Source organism: Muscardinus avellanarius, assembly GCF_963383645.1.
Source record: "Muscardinus avellanarius genome assembly, chromosome: 7".
NCBI lineage: Eukaryota > Metazoa > Chordata > Mammalia > Rodentia > Gliridae > Muscardinus > Muscardinus avellanarius.
Window position 1 is genome coordinate 70,353,484 of NC_137793.1, and position 19,644 is coordinate 70,373,127.

Sequence of the window (19,644 nt, forward strand, 5' to 3'; positions counted from 1 at the left end):
TTAAAGCATGGAGACATCTTATTTTATGACAATCTCTGGCAAGATAATGCATAAAAAACAACTTAGTATAGCCTAGGCTTTCTGTATATTGAAAATTGGATACATCTTATTCAATCAATAGAAACTTGTGAATCATATATTTCTATCACCAAAGGCAAAATTGTTAGCCTTCTATATAAAGCATATAACAAATATAATAAAAAGTAACAAAATATACTAAAAATATCTTTCATGTGTCTCTATTATTTAGAGAGGTATGGCAATATGCATATAGTTGTTCACTTTGAGTCTTTTAAGTAAATGGAAAAACTTGCTGAGTAAATAAAGTGAATAAAATACATTTGGAAAAATTATTGGGATGAAAAAACATAATCCACACTGTTTATTTAATAAAATCTTCTTGCCTTTTTTTTTTTTTTTTTTTTTTTGGTACTAGGGACTGAACCCAGAGGCATTCAATCTCTGAGTTATATACCCAGTCTTATTTTACTTTTTATTTTGAAACATGACCTCAGTAAGTAGCAGAGAGGCTCACAAGGTTGCTGAGACTGGCCACACACCTGAGATTCTCCTGTCTCAGCCTCCCAATTACTGTATCTATGTAATTTAATACTGGACAGAGTGTACAAGGATACCTTGAAGGTTACTATGTGTTCAGTTCCAGGCCCCCTCAATAAAGTAAATATAGAAATAACACAAGTCAGCCGAAAGTTTATATTTTCTAGTGCCTAGAAAAGTTAAGTTTATACCACAGGCTACTAAGTATGGAATAGCATTAAGTCTAAAAACATGATGTACATACCTTAATTTTTAAAAAATTGCTAAAAAATAATAATGATCATCTGAGATGTTGGAAAAATCATGCCAATAGATTTGCTTGACACAGGGTGGCCACAACTTTCAATTTGTAAAAAAAATGCAATATCTGCAAAGTCCAATAAAGTGAAGCAGAACAAAATAAGGCATGTAATGTAATTAAAAGTGTCCCCATATAATAAATATTCTTCAGTTCTGACTTTGTGCTGATTTGGGGCCAATTCTGGGAACTCTTTCTCAATTAGTATAAATTAATGAAGCTTCACCACACTGCACAAACCTAAGCATTTCACAAATTAATTATGACAAAAAATTATTATAATCAAGAAATAAATACATTAGGACTTTTCAATTTCACTCTACAAGATGAATAATTAAAAAGAAAAGAGAGGAAGAATACCATGGGCAGGTTGTGCTGAGAGGCCACACTGTAATCTTCCATACCATGAGCCGGGGCTGTGTGGACCAATCCTGTTCCTTTTGCCATGGTCACGTGAGTTGCAGGTAAAAGAGGAGAGACTTTATCAGGAAATAAAGGATGGCTACAAGTACCATTTTCCAAATCCACACCTGTGGGGAAAGAAAACCATTTTTAGGGATTTTTTTATAGGACTCTTCCACCTTTTCAAGCTTAGCAATAGCACAGATTAAAGTACAGAATGGAGGGAAAGAGTGCCTGGACTCAAATCCTGGTTTTCCCTTGCACTTACTTTATGACCTTTACAATCTACCAAGTGCAGGTAATTATGGTTCCTACCTCAAAGGGTCCTGAGGATAGCTTTAATACATTTAATATTTGGGGCCCTTAGTATGATACTTGGCACACAATAAATACTTTAAAACATTAGGCTGGGCGTGGTGGTGCATGCCTGTGATCCCAGTACTTGGGAGGGATAGGAGGATCGCAGGTTTAAGGTCAGCCTCAGCAACTTGGTGAGACCTCCACAACTTAGCAAAACTCGTTTCAAAATAAAAAACATAGCTGGGAGTGATGGTGCATGCTTGTAATCCCAGTACTTGTGAGGGTGAGACAGAAAGATAGCAGGTTTGCAGCCAGCCTCAGCAATTTAGTGAGGCCTTCTGTAACTTGGTGAGACTCTATTTCAAAATAAAGGATAAAATAGGGCTGGGGGTATAATGCCCCTGGGTTCTATATCCAATATCACAATAAGTAAATAGATAAATAGATGATAGATAGATAGATGATAGATAGATAGATAGATAGATAGATAGATAGATAGATAGATAGATAGATTAAGCAAGCAAGCAAGCAAGCTGAATGTTGTGGTGCATACCTGTAATCCCATTATTTGAGAGGCTGAGACAGGAGGATCGCAGGTTCAAAACTGTCTCAGAAACTTAGCAAGGCCTTCAGCAACTTAGGGAGATTAAAATTTAAAAACTAAAATAGGGCTGAGGATGTAGCTCAGGAGTAGAATGTCCCTGGGTTCCATCCCCAGTACCACAAAAAATAAAAATAAATTAAAAAAAAAAATAAGGCTAGGGGTGTAACTCAGAGGTACATCACCCTTTGGTTCAATCTCTAGTAACACACACACACATACACACAATTAGCAACTTTACCTACTGTAATCTATTGTAACAATAAAAGAGGCTAAGAAAACTTCTCCAATATACAGATCTATTTACGTAGATCTATATAAATTTTGAAATATAAGGACAAAGAAGTTCTAGATCAACAGGTGAATGGACTGCTCTAGTACTATCTCTGGGAAATCTCTGCTACTGCCTTCATAATGTTACTCTAAATACATGGTAATAAATAATAAATGACTGTTACGGGGCACCCAATAACTCAGTAAACTCTCACTTCTCATAATACTAATACGAAGTAGGCAATAATGGATGGGGGTCGTGGTAGCGCACACCTGAAATACCAGCACATGGGCGGCTGAGACAGACAGATCACAGGCCCAAAGCCAGGTTCATATAACAAATGGTGACTCAAAGCAAGGATTTCAAATAATTATGCAATCCAGACGAAGTCTCTAATATCAACCTTAATACTTTAAAAAATTTTGTAAATTTTAGCTTCTCTAAAAATATCTAACTTGTCAATAAAGTTGATAATAACTTCTGTACTTATAAAAGCACCAGGCGTGGTGCGCAAGCTTTTAATCCGCGCATGTGGGAGGCGGAGACAGGAGGATCGCAGGTTCGAAGCCAGCCTCTCTGGTTTAAGAGACCCTGTTTCCAAAAAAAGGTCTGCATCCCCAGTGCCATCACCAAAAAAAAAAAAAAAAAATTACTTATAAAAGGGTGGGGCAGCCGGGCGTGGTGGCGCACGCTTGTAATCCCAGCATTCAGGAGGCTGAGACCAGAGGATCGTGGTTCGTGGACAGCCTCAGCTACTTAGTGAGGCCCTCTGCAACTCAGTGAGACCCGGTTTCAAAATAAAGAATAAAAAATAGGACAGGGGATGTAGCTCCGAGGTCGAATGCCCGTGGGTTCCATCCCCAGACCCGTAAAAATAAAAAAAATAAAATAAAATAAAATAAAAGGGTAGGGGAAAGTTATGAAGAATTTTAGGGGTCTTCTAACTTACTTATTATACCAACAAGAATCAAATGGTTTTAAACATCCTGTAGCTCTTTTCCTGCCTTTGACATAAGACCCTTTTTATTTTGTTAAAGTTGTTTGTTTATATTTCTAATTGATTTGCATTACTAATGAATTTAAATGGCTTTCCTATTTACCTAGAAAATTTCGAAAAATAATGTGTAATAATGTATAATAATCAATATAAAATATTTTCTAAAAAACGATAATATCTGTTTCAATTTCTTTCTTTTCTTTTTTTTTTTGTGTGTGTGGTACTGGGTGGTGGAACCCCAGGGGCTTTTTTCTACCTCCAGACTACACTCCCAGACCTATTTCATATTTTTTATTTGGAAGCAGGATCTCACTAAGTTGCTGAGAGCCTCACTAAGTAGCTGAGGCTGGCTTTGAAGCTGTGCAATCCTCCTGTCTCAGCCTTCCAAGACTGGGATTACAAGCGTGCACCACCACGCCTGGCTTATTTCAATTTCTTATGAAATATGTTTAATAATGTAGTGAACTCAAATCAACTCTGTGCGTGTGAGTGAGTGAGTGAGTGAGTGAGTGTGTGTGTGTGTGTGTGTGTGTGTGTGTGTGTGTGTGTGTATGTGTGTGTTTGGTAAGTAAGGGGTGGGTAAATGGAGATTGAACCCAGGGGCATTCTACCTTCTGGCTACACCTCCAAACCTTTTTTTAATTTGTTTTGAAACAGGGTTTCACTAGATGACTAAAGTCTCATTAATTAGCTGAAGCTATCCTCCAACCTGTGATTCTCCTGTCTCAGCCTCCCAAGTCCTGGGATTACAGGTGTGTGCCTCCATGCCAGCTCAACCCTATATTCTGAGGACTGTGCTGGTCAGATTATCTATAAATCTTCACCTGAAAATGTTGAAATAACCTCAAATGTTGTTTCCAAAATAGGACCAACAGATGCTACTTTCTCTTCAGCCAGTATATAGAGGTCTCCAGAAGTGGAACATTTCACAACAGCATACCTGACACAGAATTTTAGGAGAAAATTAATAATGACGAAAAAGAAGAGCCACGGAAAACATTTGAGTTTCTAATATCATTTTAGAAAAATTAATTTCAGGAACAAAAAGCACTATTTCAAGATATTTCACACTTTACATTTCTGTTTGATTTTCTAAAAAAGTTGGAAATAAGGTCTTTAAGTTAATACCTTAAAAGGAATTAGAGAAAGCTTAGTAAAATCTATCTGAACATAGTTACTAAATTATGACTCACTAGATTTTAAGGAGACAATGAAGATGAAATAAATTCAGTATTATGTTAATGCTGGAATGCCTCGTGGACAACACACAATATACTTACTTTGATTCTGGCATGTAGCAGACAGCCTCATTGGCTGGAATTGTCCAAGGCTGGGTGGTCCAAACTAAAATACTAACAGGAGATGAACCATCTGAGAAAATAAAGTTGTACATATTTTAGCAAATGTTTTAATTCCGTAACTTTCATAAATTCAAGCAATGAATTAACCTTACCTAGAAGAGATGCCAACTTAGGTGGTGGTTTCAAGAGAGGGAATTTTACATATATTGAACGACTAACGTGCTCTGGATTATATTCCAGTTCTGCTTCAGCCAATGCAGTCCTAAAGTTTAAAAATGTTAAACATAAAAAGAAAGAAAACCAAAAAGAAACCCAGGAAAGCAAAACAAAATGTTAAACATAAATACTAGGAAGCTTCATAAATCTGTTCCCTTTCATCACCAAAAAACACACATATACCTTGATGAGGGAGACCAAAACACAGGTTTGTAAGATCGATAAACCAAGCCCTAAAAAAAGACAAAGATACTGTATTAAAGCTAAAATCGTGTAATTCATACTTTAACACATTGAAAGGAAAAATACACTTCATTACCTTCTCATACATTTGGTAAAAAGTTCTTAACTGGCTGGCCTCATACTTCCCATCAAATGTATAGTAGCAATTATTCCAGTCTGCCATTATTCCCCAACGAATAAATGCTGATTTCTGTTTTTCAATGGCTGCTTTAGCAAATGATCTAGCTGTGGAAAAAAAAATTATAAGAACAAGCTCTTGAAAACTAATGAATTTAAATTCTTAAATAGATTACCATTTAGCTACCTAAATATAAGTATTATACAGTTTAGCCTAAAAAATGTATTATTGAAGCCGGGCGTGGTGGAGCACGCTTGTAATCCCCGCGCTTGGGAGGCTGAGACAGGAGGATCACGCAGGTTCGAAGCCAGCCGCGCGCGCTGGCTTAGGAGACCCTGTTTCCAAATTTAAAAAAATGTAAAAATAGGTCTGGGAGTGTAGCCCAGAAGTAGAAGGGCTTCCAGGAACCCCAGTACCACCCAAAAAAAAAAAAAAATGTATTATTGATTGACTGATTGATTGATTGTAGTACTAGAGACCCAGGGGCATTCTACCTCTGGGCTATACCCTCACCCCTATATTTTATTTATTTATTTTTTTCAGTACTGGGGATGGAACCCAGGGACATTCTAGCTCCAAGATACACCCCCAGCTGGGCGTGGTGGTACACCCTTGTAATCCTTGTGCTTGGGAGGTGGAGACAGGAGGATCGCGCAGGTTCAAAGCCAGCCTCGCTGGCTTAAGAGACCCTGTTTCCAAATAAAAATATAAAAAAATAGGTGTCTGGGAGTGTAGCCCAGAGGTATAAGGGTTTCCAGGAATCCCAGTACCACCAAATAAGTAAATAAAATATACACCACCATCCCTATTTTTTATTCTTCATTTTAAAACAGGGTCTCACTAATTTGTAGAGGGCCTCACTAAGTAGCTGAGGCTGGCCACCAGAGACATTCGATCTCTGAACTACACCCCCCCACACCCTAGATTTTATTATTTAATTGAAACAGGGTCTCACTAAGTTGCGGAGGGCCTTCCTAAAGTAGCTGAGGCTGTCCGCGAACCACGATCCTCTCCAGTCTCAGCCTCCCGAATGCTGGGATTACAAGCACGCACCACCACACCCAGTTTAGAAAGTGTTTTATTTTATTTATTTATTTATTTTGATGGTACTGGGGATGGGACCCAGGGCCCTTCTACCTCCGGGCTATACTCCCAGACCTATTTTATATTTTATTTGGAAACAGGGTCTTGCTATGTTGCTAAGAGCCTTACTAAGTAGCTGAGGCTGGCTTTGAACCTGCAAGATCCTCCTGTCTCAGCCTCCCAAGTACGGGGATTACAAGGGTGCGTCACCACACCCAGCTTAGAAAGTGTTTGAGGAGATTGTTTGAAGGTGTTCAGAAGACACAACAAATTCCAAAATAAATTGCAATTTCAAAAGTTAAAATTTTATCACTGTCTTCCGTAGTTTCCAGATTTTACAATGACCTCTAGAAAATTGAAAAACTTATTTCTGACTTTAAGGAAAAGTAGAATAAGGCATGTTGGCCCACACCTGTAAACAAAGTACTGGAGAGACTGAGAGAGGAGAATTGCAGGTTCAAGTCCAGCTTCTGCAATTTAGCAAGACTTTCAGGAACCTAATACAACCCTGTTTCAAAACAACAACAAAAAATACTGGGGGTGTAGCTCAGGGGTAAAATATCCCTGGGTTCAATCCCCAATCACAGGGGGTAAAAAAAAAAAGAAAAACAGAAAAGGTCAAGAGAAAACGTTTCATTTCATTATACACACAAAAAATTAACCAGTATGTTAAATCTAAGTAAATGATAATATGCTTTAGAAGAAGTAAGAAAATCACAATCATATCCAAATATACAATAGTATACAAGAAAAGATCCCTCTGTCAAATAAGAGATTAATTTAAATTATATATTTAAGCCAGTCACAGTGGCATACTCGTATAATCCCAGTACTTGACTCTCAGCAAGACCCAATTTCCAAAGAAATTTTTTTTTAAAAGGGGCTAGGTGTGTACCTCAGAAGTAGAATGCCCCTGAATTCAATCCCCAGTAACACAAAAATAAATAAATAAATAAATAAATAAATAAATAAATAAGAAAGATATATGTATTTTAGAATTTATTTTTGGTTTAGGACTGTAATGCATTAACAAGTCCTGTCCAGGAAAGTAAAAAAATATTGGCCAAAATAGTAACTGAATAAAATGTGGACTAAACAACCGAAGAAGGTAATTTGAGTATACTCACAAAGTCTTTCTAAACAATTCTTTCAATTTCTAAACAGAAATTCTCATTAAAATCAATAAACAAAAACTGAATTTCCTGTAACAAAGTTAATTCCCAACAGATCTTATTATAACCAGCCAAAGCAAAACAAAACAAAAGTTCCCTTTGGTAAAAGCACTGACTTTACGACAGAATCTAAGTGTTTACAAATAGCATCTTAAAACAAAAAGACCGTTATTTACCTTTCTCTCTAATTTCCATGGCTGAAAGATCCTGAGCTTTTCCACCAAGTTCTGATAATACTTTTACTTCAATAGGCAGCCCATGACAATCCCAGCCAGGCACAAAATGTATTTTGGAACCTCTCATCATATGGTATCTATTGGCTATGTCTTTCAAAATCTGCAAACACAAAACAGTAATCATCATCCAAATATAAAGCATGTGGCACATAATAAAGCTTCTTCTTAATATGCCTTTTTTTTATTTTTGGCGGGTCTGGGGATGGAACCCAGGAGTATTCAACCTCCGAGCTACAACCCCTGTCCTATTTTTTTTTTTTTTTTTTTTTTTTTTGGTGGTACTGGGGTTCCTGGAAGCCCTTCTACCTCGGGGCTACACTCCCAGACCTATTTTTACATTTTTATTTGGAAACAGGGTCTCCTAAGCCAGCGCACGCGGCTGGCTCCGAACCTGCACGATCCTCCTGTCTCTGCCTTCCAAGCACGGGGATTACAAGCGTGCGCCACCACGCCTGGCATATTTTTTTATTCTTCATTTTGAAACCCGATCTCACTGAGGCTGAGCCGCAAACCACGATCCTCTGGTCTTAGCCTCCCGAATGCTGGGATTACACATGTGCCACCACACCCAGCTTAATATGCTATTTAAAAATTTAAAAACCTGGCTGGGTACTGTGGCACACAATTGTAATCAGAGTACTTGGGGGGCTATGACAAAAGGATCATAGATTCACAGCCAGCCTTAGCAATTTAGTGGGGCCCTCTGCAACTTAGGAAGGCCTTGTTTTAAAATAAAAAATAAAACAGGGCTGGGGGTATAACTCAGAGATAGAGCCCCTGTGCCCCTGGTTCAATTCCCAGTATCACACACACACACACACACACACACACACACACACACACACACACACAAAGTCAAATCAAATGTTTTCTCTCATCTCCAGAATGCTGGAAGCTCATACCAACACATTTTCTGAGTCTGACTTTTTTCACATAACATAGTGCTCTCCAGTTCCATCTTTTACTTTTTGCAAATGACCTAATTCTGCTCTTCTTTATAGCTGAAAAAACGCCACTGGAAGCCGGGCGTGGTGGCGCACGCTTGTAATCCTAACATTTAGGAGGCTGAGACCGGAGGATCACGGTTCGCGGACAGCCTCGGCTACTTAGTGAGGCCCTCCACAACTCAGTGAGACCTGGTTTCAAAATAAAGAATAAAAAAGAAATAGGGCAGGGGGTGTAGCTCAGAGGTCAAATGCCCCTGGGTTCCATCTCCAGACCCGCAAAAAATAAACAAACAACAACAAAAAAACGCCACTGGAAGCTGGGCATGGTGGCACATGCTTGTAATCCCAGTATTTGGAAGGCTGAGACAGGAGGCTCACAGGTTCAAAACCAGTTTTAGCAGGGCGTGATCGTGCATGCTTGTAATTCCAGCATTCCGGAGGCAGAGACCAGAGGATTGTGGTTCAGGGACAGCTTCAGCTACTTCATGAGGCCCTCCACAACTCAGTGAGACCCTGTTTCAAAATAAAGAATAAAATATAGGGCAGGGGGGTATAACTCAGAGGTCAAATGCCCCTGGGTTCCATCCCCAGACCTGCAAAAACTAAACTAAAATAAATAAATAAAAATAAAAATAAAACTAGTCTCAGCAACTTAGTGAGACTAGCAGCAACCTAGTGAGACCCTGTTTCAAAACTAAGAACAATTTGGGGAGGCTGAGGCCGGAGGATCATGGTTCGAAGACAGCCTCAGCTACTTAGTGAGGCCCTTCGCAACTCAGTGAGACCGTTTCAAAATAAAGAATAAAAAATAGGGCTGGGGGTGTAGCTTGGAGGTCAAATGCCTCTGGGTTCCATCCCCAGACCCCCCCCAAAAAAAATCTAAGAAAAATAAAAAGGGCTGGAGGTGTAGTTAGGAGGTAGAATGCTCCTGGGTTCAATCCCCAGTACTACAAAAAAAAAAAAAAAAAAAAAAAACACAGAACTCTACTGGGTATACCATACTTTGTTTTACCTACTGATCTGTTGAGAAATACCTAGGCTGGTTCCATAACTTGGCTACTGAGAATTATGCTGGTATAAACATGGCATACATGTATCACTACAGTATGTTGTTGACGTTCATTGTTTTGGATAAATACTGAGGGGTGGTATGTATAGCTGGGTCATATGATGGCTCCTAGTCTTTAAGGAACCTTCACACTGATTGTCATAATTTATAGTCCCTCCAACAGTGTATAAGTGTTCTTTTTTCCCCATATCCTTGCCAGCATTTACTATTATTTTAACAGGCCCAATTCTGAAGTTCCTCTCTTTCTCCCTCCAAATTAATCTTCCACAGTCTTCTATGTCAGATAACACCTATTCTGTCTTCCTAAGTGTTCAACACAAAATCCTTGAAAGTATCCTTGACTCTTTGTATATACCACTTCCAATCTATGAGCGAATTCTTGTCAGTTGTACTTGCAAAGCATATTTGGAATCAGTTCACTTTTCACACCATATTTTTGGCTTCAACCCTAGTCATTATCATCATAAGGACATTCATTCCTCTCTCTCCTGAATTTCTGCAATAATCCTCTGACTGGTCCTCCTGTTTCCAAACTCCTTCACCTCTAGTCTATCACCAACACAGCAGCCTAAAGTGATCCCATCAAAACATGTACCTTGAACGACTCCAATGGCTCTCTATTACACTCACAGAAAAACGAAATCCATAGGATCTGGACCCTGTTACCTCTGAATCCTTATCTAATATTTCCCCCTCATTTAGTTCAGACTGGCCACTCTGGCTTCCTTACCATTCCTCCTATTTTATTTTTATTTATTTGTTACTTGCTATTCTTACCCCAAATATGCTTACAGCTTACTCCCTTGCTCTCTTGAAAACTTTTTTTTTTTTTTTTTTCAGTACTGGGGAATGGAACACAGGGGCATTCTTCCTCTGAGCTACACCCCCTTTCTTTCTTTCTTTCTTTCTTTCTTTCTTTCTTTCTTTCTTTCTTTCTGGGGATGGAACCCAGGGGCATTCGACCTCCAAGCTACACCCCCTGCCCTATTTTTTATTCTTTATTTTGAAACCAGGTCTCGCTGAGTTGCAGAGGGTCTCACTAAGTAGCTGACACTGTCTGCGAACGGCGATCCACTCTCAGCCTCCCAAATGCTGGGATTACAAGCATGCGCCACCATGCCCGGCTTATTCTTTATTTTGAAATAGGGTCTCATTGAGTTGCAAAGGGCCTAAGTAGCTGAGGCTGTGCACGAACCATGACATTCCTGTCTCGGTCTTCCAATGGCTGGGATTACAAGCTTGTGTCACCACTCCCGGCTTTCTTGAGAACTTTTAATGTCATCTTTTCAGTAATAGAGGTATCCTAGATCAATTTACTAAAATTATGGTTTCTCAAAATGACCGTTCAAATGGTGTGAGAAATGATCTGATTCCAAATATGCTTTGAAAGTACAACTGACAAAATCTGCTCCTAGATTGGAAGTGGTATATAAAAGAGTCATCTCTCTTCTCTGATTGTATTTTTCTCCCTAGCACTTATCACTGTCTAGCATGTTATATATGTTAGGTACTTGTCGATTTTATGTTCCCAACTATGGCATAAGAACAGAATATATCTTTAGTTTGTTCACTCCGATGCCCAGTCTAGAACTGTGCCTGGCACATAAAATATACTCAATAATTACATACTGAATAAAATGGTATTTACTAATGTAAAAATAATAAGCTAAAAGGAAATACCAGAAATGTTATTTTTCCTGCAGTAATAAAACTATTTATTGCTACTAAACTATTTTAGCTTGGGCATGGGGTGCTGCTCAGTAAAGCGCACGCTGAGCATGCACAGAAGTCCTGGAATTGACCCCTAGTGCCATAAAAAGTGGCACTGTATATTTACATACTTATCCTATAATTAGAATGCACCTTTTTGTACAGGATATTTATATAAACATTTTCTTTCAAGTCTCTTGGCCTAAATTACAATTATAATTACCTTATTTAAAGCATGTCCAACGTGAGGGTCACCATTTGCATAAGGAGGTCCATCATGAAGACAGAATTCACTCTTTACTTTTCTTTCTCTTTGCCATGAATAAAGTCCTGAAAATCCACATTTCTGTTTGAAAAGAACAACAATGACTAAACACCATATAAATGCAGGCTGTTGGATCTTACCACAAACAAGCAACACTTGCACATTTTTTCATCCCATTCCAAGCTATTCAGCTCTGAAATATGAAAGCAGTTTCTGAAATGCATATCTGAATATTCTCTTAAAAGGGTTTAAGTTTTCAAGCCGGGCGTGGTGGCGCATGCTTGTAATCCCAGCATTCAGGAGGCTGAGACCCATTAGCAGACAGTCTCAGCTATTTAGTCAGGCCCTCCACAACTTAGTGAGACCCTGTTTCAAAATAAAGAATTAAAAAAATAGGGCTGGGGGTGTAGATCAGAGATGGACCCCTGGGTTCCATCACTAGACCCGAAAAAATTCTTTAAGTTTTCCCATAGACTTTATATTAAAGGCAAAACTTTCTATGGTCTCCACACCCTGCAAAGGTTTAGTACCCACTAAACTCTTGGGCAGTCTCATTTCTGCCACCCCTCACTCTTCAATCCAGCCCTGCTGAAGGACCTGCAGAAGCCCCAATACTCCTGCCTTAATTTATTCCATTCTTTGTCCTCAACCCTTGCTATTGTCTGAAACTGGAACAACACTCAACTAAGTCCCACACCTTTCCCTCACTTGCTATGTGACACAGGCCAAGACTCTTATGGACCTATATTATCTAAAAAAGACAAAAAAAGTTTTAATATCCATCTTACAGGGTAAGTGTGAAGATGAAACAAGAAAACATATGAAACTGTGATACATCTTGGCATACAGAAGGTACTAGATAGTACACTTTAAAAACTTAGAGCTGGACACAGTGGTGCATGCCTGTAATCCCAGTACTTAGGTGGCTGAGACAGGAGGATGGCAGGTTTGCAGCCTCAGCAACTCAGGGAGACACTCCACAACTTAGGGACACCCTGTTTCAAATATAAAATAAGTCTGAGGGTGTAGCTCAGAGGTAGAATGCCTTTAGGTTTCATCTCCAGTACCCCCCTCACCACACACACACATGATTAGAGAACCAAAACAGACTTAAGATCTTGAACTCTGGTAACTGTTATAAGAATATTTAAGCCAAGAATATTTGATTGATATTTCCAAATTGTCAGGAATCTTTAAAGACTCTAGAATTACAGAAACTAAAAAGTGAATTTCTGCCCTTATAGAAAAGACAGATGAAGGCAGGCGTGGTGGCACTCGTTTGTAATCCCAGTGTTTGGAAGGCTGAGTCAGGAGTATTGCGATTCACAGACAGCCTCAGCTGCTTAGATGCTTTGCAACTCAGTGTGACCCTGTTTTAAAAAAGAGTAAGAAAGCCGGGCGTGGTGGCACACGCTTGTAATCCCCCCGCTTGGGAGGCTGAGACAGGAGGATTGTGCAGGTTTGAAGCCAGCCTCAGCTGACTTAAGAGACCCTGTTTCCAAATAAAATATAAAATAGGTCTGGGAGTGTAGCCCGGACGTAGAAGACCCCTGGGTTCCATCCCTAGCACCACCACCAAAAAAAAAAAAAAAAAAAAAAAATAGGACTGGGGGTGTAGCTCGGAGGTAGAATGTCCCTGGGTTTTATTCTCAGTACCGCAAAAAAAAAAAAAAAGGAAGAAAGAAAGGCCAGATGCAGTCTACAATAAGTAGAGAGAAGTACCACTACGTCATCTTCTTCAAATGTGTGTAGCCCGGAGGTAAAAGGGCTTCCAGGAACCTCAGTACCACCAAATAATTAATAAATAAATAAATAAATAAATAAATAAAATAAAAAGGTGGGTTTCAACTTCCCTTCATTTCTTATAGTTGAATTTTTATTTACAGGTGTGCATGCTAATTTGGTTTTGACCAGTCACTAGAGAAGTGTGCAAAGTTGGCGTGCTTTTCCTGCGCTGGGAACGCGACATGCATTTGATACATGTTGGCCAGGGAGTAGCGATCCTGCCCCCCAGAACATCCCGCTCGGGAACCTGCAACCACTGAGCCGCTGATTTTCTCCACCCGAGATTTCTCCACCGCGCAGTTCAGCCCGAAAGCCCGGGCGGACGGCGGGAGACCTGGGCGGGGCGCGCCTCCCACCGCCGGCCGCCGCGGGCCTGTACCTGCTGGATCTCCAGCTCGGTGTCGGGCTGCTGGCGGCCCAGCAGCTTCATGGGGAAGCTGGTCTGCGGCAGCAGCACGGTGTCGCGGTACTTGCCGCTGTTCGGGCTCGTCAGCTGGCTGTCGGCCCCGGCGACCGACCGCACCAAAAGCCTTCGGGCCGTCCCCAGCCACCCCAGGCGACCCGGCACCCCCCAGCTCCGGGCCGCGGCCAGGGCCGCCGTCCCCGGCCCATGAGGGCGCAGGGCCCCACGCATGGCGATCTGCGCCGGGCGCCCCGGATCGCAGGCCCAGGTTCCCGCCGCGGCTGCGAAAGCAGGGACCCCCAAAGTGCCCGGCGAGCCTGCGGAGTGCGCACGCGCGGGGGCGCGGAAGGGGCGGGGCGGCGGGCGGAAGACGCGGGCCTGGTGGGCAGAGCGAGGTAGAGGGGCGTGGCTGTGTGGAAGGGGCGGGGCCTTCCGGGTCCTGGAGTCGCGGGCGCGCAAGTCCTCCCAGTAGCCGCGAATCCAAGGGCGCTGCCCACTGTCCTGCTCCTGTTCCCTGCTTAGAGAAATACATGTCTAATATAGTATTTTTGTGATATCACTTCGATATGTTATCTGTAAACATTATTGGGGCTGGGGATATAGCTCCGTGGTAGAGCGCTTGCCTGGCATACCCAAAGCCCTGGGTTGCACCCCCAGCACCGAAAATAAATCGGTATTTTCCTTCTTTCATATTAAGTCTTAGAAATCTGATATCTACTATACACACACAGCATATCGCCACCTAAACCAATCACAGATCAAGAGCCCAACAGACACTGATAACTAATGGTCAATTGTGGGCTGCAGTGCTTTAGGGAGGACAAAGTTCTAGATCTGTATTATCAACAAAAATTCAACAAATTGAGCCGGGCGTGGTAGCGAACGCCTGTAATCTCAGTACTTCGGAAGCTAAAATATGAGTCTGGTTTGAGCTTAAGCTCAGCCAATTTGTGAAGCCCTTTTGTGGGACACCCTGTTTCAAAATAAAAATAAAATGGGGCTGAGAGTGTATTTGGAGATAAAGTGCCTTGGCTTTAACTGTGGGTACCCTCACGCACATTCATACTCACACACAAAAATCTTCCAACAAATTGAGTTTTAAAGACTTAGTTGAGGGGTCTGACGGTGTGGTTCGGTGGTAGTTCATAAGTTTAACAGTGTAGAACCCTGGATTCAGTCCCCGGCACTACAAAATAAATAATTGGCTTTTAGTGATCCACGAACCGTACTTGCTCTTTTAAAGTTATTTTCTTTACAGGAGTGTAAATGAAATCTTATTGGCTTAATGGGATTTGTCTAACATCTGATTTCTTGAAAGGTCAGATCTTACAAGTAAACAGCGAGGTCTTGTTTGATTATGTGGGAGTTTAGCAAGAGTAACATGTATATATAATCTGCGGTTAATTTGGGTCAAGCTATGGAAAGTGGCATATTGACTGTCCCCATGGCTCCTAAAGTTTATATAGATAGATCATACACACACATATATGTATATATACGTATATATATATGTGTATGTGTGTGTGTGATATAAATATATGTAAATTTATATAGAAATATATTTATTCTGTGTGAGTGTTTATGGAGATCCAACTCAGGACCTGTACAGAGTGAACTAAAAGACGCCTGAAATCAGAAGCAACTTTAAACAGCCTTAAACAGTAGGTCCAGCTTTCAGCTTCAGGACTGTGCCCCGCGCCCCACGGAGCTAGTGTAAAATGCGGAGAGGTGGAGTCGGGGCGGGAGCGGGCGCTGGGAGCCTCAGTGGCTGATATGCGCATGCGCCACGGGCCCGCAGGCTCCGCGGCCGGGTAGGCTCTTTCGGCATCCCAGCTCATCTGCTCACCTGCTCACCTGCTCACCTGCTCACCTGCGCACCGCCCGCGCCGGGGACCCGTGGCTTGAAGCGCGCCTGCGGTGACCCCTGAGGAGTCTTCGGTCTAGGTCGCTGGTGTGACTCCGTAAGGCCCCCACCCACCCCCACGTTAGAGGAGGGCCTCGGGCAAACCTAGTTTCTTGGCCCTTGAGCTCACCCTTTGCACAGATAAGACATGCTAGAGGTTTATGTGGGGTTTTGATTTTGTTTTTTAAATGGTCGGTGGATCAAATTGCTTCTCCAGATACTTAAGTTTCAAAGTAGACTCTTGAGTGATAACATTTTAGTTGTTCATCTGTGCTTTTATTTTCCTGCTCCAGGGCCTTTTTATAACTGTATTGTAGAAACCACGAGGCAAACCCAGATGTTGAGCTCGTTAGTGTACGCAGATTTACAAATGAACACCTAAATGTCATTATAATAGCAAATATTCATTTAACTGACGTTTTTACATATTGATAGACCTGCATGGTTTTTTTGTTTGTTTGTTTTGTTTTATTTGGTGGTACTGGGAATTGAATCCAGGGGCATTCTACTTGTGAGCTATACCAACTCTTTTTAATTTCCCTCCAAATTATAATTTTTTTTTTTCTTTATGGGGATGGGGATGGAACCCAGGGGAATTCGACCTCTGAGCTACACACCTTGCCCTATTTTTTATTCTTTATTTTGAAACAGGGTTTCACTAAGTTGCAGAGGGCCCAAGTAGCTGAGCATGGCCCTGAATCCCGTCTCAGCCTCCTGAATGCTGGGATTACAAGCTTGCGCCACCATGCCTGGCTCAAATTATGACTTTTTAAAAGAAGGAAAAATGAATTTAGTGAGGAGAAATGAAGTCCTTAACTTTTTTCTTTTAAGTAGACTTCTCTATTTTCTTTTTTTCTTTTCTTCTTTTTTTTTCTTTTAATGTGGCTCCTTTTAAAAATAGCATACATTCAGACTGTGCCTGGTGCCCTCATCCATTCCCCCTCTTCTCCTTCCCCCCTCCCAATAATGAGTGTCCATTATGTTTTGTTTTGAAACAGGGTTTCACTAGGTGCTGAGGTTGTCCTTGAACCTTTGATCCTCCTTGAACCTTTGATCACAAGGATTGGGATTGAGGCATGTGTGCCACTATGCCCAGCTGGTCTGCATGATTTATTTGGGTTTCCCTGGAAATATAATTGCTGCTTCAAAAGACACATGCATTTTACTTTTTTAAAGCCTCACAAACCCTCCTAAGAGGTTTTAGTGATTTGCATCCTTATCAAAGATACTCTGAACATGGTCACTCACATTCTTGAAAATTGGGTGAAATTTTCTGATCCATGCCATTCTTAAATATAAGCAATCATTTCCCATTGCTTTAGTTAGCATATCTTTCATAATTAGTGAAGTTGAGCATTTCATATATGTTACGGATTGGGACACTGTCCCCAGGGATCTTTGTTACATGCCTGGGAATAATTTCCCAAAAACTCCCCAAAGAAACAAACAAACAAAAAGAAAAACAGAAAAAGAGGAAAAGATTGAAATACAGGATATAGAAATACAGAAAATAGAAATGCAGCCCCATGCCAAACTGGCATAAAGGGGTGACTCGAAATGAATACACCAAAGGGCTTACATGTGGAGGCCTTTTATACCCATGACCTCCATCTTGTTTGCATGACTCTGACTTAGTAAACATCCCTGTAAGGTACCTCCCCTTACCCTGTAAGGTACCTCTCCTAGCAAGGTGTGGTGAGGTGTCTCCTTTCATGAAGGTCGGCCCCTCCTACCATCTTAGCTAGCTTATCCAATCATGTAGATCTGTCTTTAGATAAAGGCCTAGTTCTCCTCAACTAAGATCTGTCTTTAGATAGAGACAGGCCTAGTTCTCCTCTCCTAATGACTGGTTAATTGCTTTGATCTAGGTTAATTTACATTGGAATAGCTGCCTGGTTTAGGCAGAAATCAAGTCCTTTCTTTACCCATGTCTGCCGCCATTTTGACACAACTATTTTGAAATATACCAATTATTTTCTTTTGAAATATATTAATAATAAAAGCTTTCCCAAATCTTCCTAGGCCATCCCAATACTGGTACATGATGACATGATTCTCTTCTTCTAGCATTGCCTATTGCTGTCCTTGACTCATTTCCTTTTCTTTCTTTTTTTTTTTTTTTTTTGTTTCCTTTTTTTGTGTGTGTGGTACTAGGGACAGAAAACAGGGACATTCTACCTCCGATCTACCTCCTATTTTTTCTGATTTTGAAACAGGGCCTCACTGAGTTGCAAAGGGCCTCACTAAGTACCAGAGGCTGTCTTTGAACCGTGATCCTCCTGTCTCAGCCTCCCAAATGCTGGGATTACAAGCGTGCCCATGCCTGGCTACCTTGGCTCATTTTTTGTTGGGTTATTCATCCTTTACTTATTGATATTATCTTATTTGTCTAGTATGTGCTACAAGGTTTTGTTTCTCTTTTATCAATAATTTGTTTTGCTTAAAGGCATTTTAGCTATGTAGAAGTTTTAATTTCTATGAAAACTTATCAGTTTTTTTTTGTATTCTTGGTTTTATGTTTTAAAAACTTTCACAGCCAGGCTTGGTGGCGCACACTTGTAATCCCCGCGCTTGGGAGGCTTAAACAGGATCACACAGGCTCGACGCCAGCCTCAGCTACTTAGTGAGGCTCTCAGCAACTTAGTGAGATCCTGTTTCCAAATAAAATATAAATAAAATAGGTCTGGGAGTATAGCCCCGAGGTAGAAAGCCTCTGGGTTCCACCCCCAGTACCACCAAAGAAAAACAAAAAAAAACCCAAAAAACAAAACAAACAAAAAAACTTTCACAGGTATATAAAGCATTGCCATACTTTTATTGTGTCATTCTTTAAATAAAAACTATGCATTGAGCTAGAGTATATTTTGATAAAAAGAATGCAAAATAGATGCAACATTTTTTTAGAATGTTAGTTAATTGTCCTGTGTTCTGTACAGTTGACTTCCCTCTTTGATTTGAAATGATACCCTTAGTGTGTTTGGATTTGTCTCTGGAATTTCTTTGATTCTATTAGTTTTTTGTTTGTTTGTTTTTGTGGGTCTGGGGCTGGAACCCAGGGGCATTCAATCTCTGAGCTACACCCCTCCCCTAGTTTTTATTCTTTATTTTGAAACAGGGTCTCACTGAGTTGCAAAGAGCCTCACTAAGTAGCTGAGGTTGTCCACAAACCGCTATTCTCCAGTCTCAGCCTCCAGAATGCTGGGATTACAAGCATGTGCTTGTAATTTTTGTAACTGAAATATACATTTATTTATTTATTTATTTATTTATTTATTTATTTATTTATTTATTGCAGTACTGGAGATGGAACCCAGGGGCATTCTACCTTCGAGTTACATGCCCAGCCCTAATTTTTATTCTGTGTGTGTGTGTGTGTGTGTGTGTGTGTGTGTGTGTGTGATACTGAGGGTGGAACCCAGAGGCTTTCTACCTCTGGGCTATACTCCCAGACCTATTTTATATTTTATTTGGAAACAGGGTCTCACTAAGTTGCTGAGAGCCTCACTAAGTAGCTGAGGCTGGTTTTGAACCTGCAGGATCCTCCTGTCTCAGCCTCCCAAATGCTGGGATTACAAGCATGTGCCACCATGCCCAGCTTGAACTATACTTTTTTATCTTAATAACTGATAAGAGGAATATATCATTTTTTTCAGAATTTGCTGATACATATTTTAATTTTTCCAGGTGACACTGAATTTTAGCATCATTTGGCCTGACTCTAAAAGATAAATGATTTTAAGCTGGGCGTCGTGGTGTACACTTG

The 19,644-nt window shown here is 40.6% G+C and overlaps 1 protein-coding gene across 1 annotated transcript in view; it reads right to left on the minus strand.

Annotated features, from left to right (window-relative positions):
* Positions 1–14,209, minus strand: part of IARS2 (isoleucyl-tRNA synthetase 2, mitochondrial) — a gene marked incomplete at both ends in the record, with an annotated part of 56,589 nt that extends 42,380 nt beyond the window's left edge. The window contains 9 exons of the mRNA XM_080698328.1: positions 1,217–1,386; positions 4,255–4,370; positions 4,711–4,801; positions 4,884–4,993; positions 5,131–5,180; positions 5,267–5,415; positions 7,740–7,899; positions 11,749–11,871; positions 13,955–14,209. Coding sequence (XP_080554454.1) covers positions 1,217–1,386; positions 4,255–4,370; positions 4,711–4,801; positions 4,884–4,993; positions 5,131–5,180; positions 5,267–5,415; positions 7,740–7,899; positions 11,749–11,871; positions 13,955–14,209 — 1,224 coding nt within the window. The remainder of the gene's footprint in view (positions 1–1,216; positions 1,387–4,254; positions 4,371–4,710; positions 4,802–4,883; positions 4,994–5,130; positions 5,181–5,266; positions 5,416–7,739; positions 7,900–11,748; positions 11,872–13,954) is intronic.
* Between the last annotated feature and the right edge of the window lie 5,435 nt (positions 14,210–19,644).